At 50.0% G+C, this 2,215-nt stretch overlaps 1 protein-coding gene across 1 annotated transcript in view; it reads right to left on the reverse strand.

Moving 5' to 3' along the window:
- Nucleotides 1–977: 977 nt before the first annotated feature.
- KCP (kielin cysteine rich BMP regulator) overlaps nucleotides 978–2,215 on the reverse strand; it is a 29,293-nt gene continuing 28,055 nt past the window's right edge. The window contains exon 33 of the mRNA XM_027840176.1: nucleotides 978–1,510. Within this exon, the coding sequence (XP_027695977.1) occupies nucleotides 1,234–1,510 (277 nt within the window). The 3' untranslated portion in view covers nucleotides 978–1,233. The remainder of the gene's footprint in view (nucleotides 1,511–2,215) is intronic.

Consider the following 2,215-nt stretch of genomic DNA (forward strand, 5'->3'; position numbering starts at 1 on the left):
CCTAGTTATGGGTTATGGGTTCTTGGTCTAGTTGCCTGTTTGTAATTCCTTGTCTGTCCTTCAATGGGGGAAGGCAGAGTTAGTTATCTATATAGCTAAGTGATTACAGGATAGGACAGGCATTACATGACAGAACGTTGTGGGCAAATTGCCACAAGCCAGACATGCCATCAGGACGCTTTCTGATTCACTGTGAGTGAACCTGAGACTGGTCCAGAAAGTCCCCAGAGATGAATCGTAAATTCTGCTGAGATGTCTTAGAGACAAGATTATGGGCAGAGGCCCCATTCCTGGCTGGCCCAGGGGCAATCAGGAATGGCCAGGCCAGGTCTGGAAGGAACTTTAGTGTGGACGAAAACCCTCTACTTTGAATTAGGACTCAGGGAAGTTTCATAAGGAATACATAAAGGCTGAAGGCAGGGTTCCCTGACCTAGCTCTGAAAGGAGGATGTAGTGTTGTAGGGCAAGCGTCCCTTGACCTCTAAAAGTAGAGAGAACAGAGGTCTCTAGGTCCCTGGGTGCAGCCTTTTGACTGAGTCCAAGTTTTACAGAACAAATCCTTTTATTAAGGGGATTTGTTCTGTGAAGTTTGGATTCAGGCAAAGGGCCACACTTGAGGACCTAGAGGGCCACATGGGGCCTTGAGGCCACAGGTTCCTTCCCTGAGCTAAGGCATGAGGGAAGTGCTACAGCTGTTCCCAGGCTACATCCTTCTCTGGCTTTCAGTATTTCTAGGACCTGGGATGCCATCCTTCAGGAAAACGTGTCTACTTTGTGTAGCCTAGTGATGGTGGCCTAGACCTCTCCATGCTTCCAATCACACTGCAACCGGAGCCTCTGGGAAGAGAGAGGACTGGCAGCAGTACAGATGGGCCAAGAAGCATTTAATGTTTCAATCACAGGTTACAGTGGGGAGCCTCCCTTTGGGCTCACTTGGGCACTGGCCACACAGTCCTTGCCCCTTGCTCCCCAGCTCCTTCTTTTCATAGGCCAAGACGAGCAGCTCAATAACTCACACATGGGAGCGACTCCACTCCCTGGGCTACTTTAGGGGGGAGATGGATGGTGAACCTGGTTGGAGCTGGGGTGAAAAGTGATGTACTATCTGACCCTGAGAGGCTGGTTTCCAGAGGAAAAATGTCAAGGTGAGGAGTACCTGGAGTTGGGAGCAGAGCCCCCCAATCCTTAGTGAGTCCTAGTCTGGGTGACGTTAGGCCCACTCCCAGAAAACACTCAGGTTTTATTCTGGAGGTGTCCATCAGGGGTGGGCCTCGGGTCCATGGTAAGCAGGACAGGGGGGCAGGACTCAGGAGAGATGCAGTAAGCTTCATGCTCCACCAGCCCTGCTGGGCATCGGCAGCCAGGGACACAAGGCCGTATACAGTGGGCCGCTAGTTCACCCAGAGGCACGTGTCGGTTGTAGCAGGTCTGGGGGCAGGGAGGGCCACATTCATCAAAGATGAAGCCTCGGTCCAGGGGGCAGCCCACCACTGTAGGGAAAGTAGACATTCTAAGTGCCAGGGATCAACCCTGGCCCTGTTCTTACCTGTCCCCTCCCCGCCCCCCATCCAACCTACCCTAAGCAGCTGCTTCCTCTGAGAACATTCTAGAATTATAGAAACTCAGTGGGGCAAGGGATCCCAAAGACCCAGTCCAGGAGAAACAACACTCCCAAGTGCCAACCAGATTAAAATGCAATTGGGAAATACTTTACAAAATAAATAAAAATGCAATAAAACATAGATAACATTAGCACGTGGTTTTCTAAGTCAATATGAAGCCGCAGGAAAGCTTATGTACAGTTTAGTGACTCTATTTCTATTAGAGTTTCACAGCATTGATCTAGTCCAATGTACCTGATCAGGAGTTTCCTCTACAATATACCTGGTTTTACCAGGTCTACCAGCCTCTTACTGAAGACTAGCTGATGGGACACTACCAGAGGCAACCCATTCTAAGCTGGGATAATTCCACTTTAGGAAGTTCTTACACAGAACCTAAATCGACCTCTGTAACTAATAGCCTTTAGTTCTGCCCTCTGGGGCCAAGCAGAATAAACCTGATCCTTTTTTCACATGATAGCCCTTCAAATAGTAGAAGGCAGCTCTTTTCTCCCTTGGCCCGTCCCCTCCCTTCCTCCCTCCTCCCCCTTTTGCCTTCTCTAAGCTAAACATCCCCACTCTTCGCTCAGTCTTACCACAGAGTGTGGGACCCC

The sequence above is a fragment of the Vombatus ursinus genome, unplaced genomic scaffold (genome assembly GCF_900497805.2).
Source record: "Vombatus ursinus unplaced genomic scaffold, bare-nosed wombat genome assembly UNPS02014839.1, whole genome shotgun sequence".
Classification (NCBI taxonomy): domain Eukaryota; kingdom Metazoa; phylum Chordata; class Mammalia; order Diprotodontia; family Vombatidae; genus Vombatus; species Vombatus ursinus.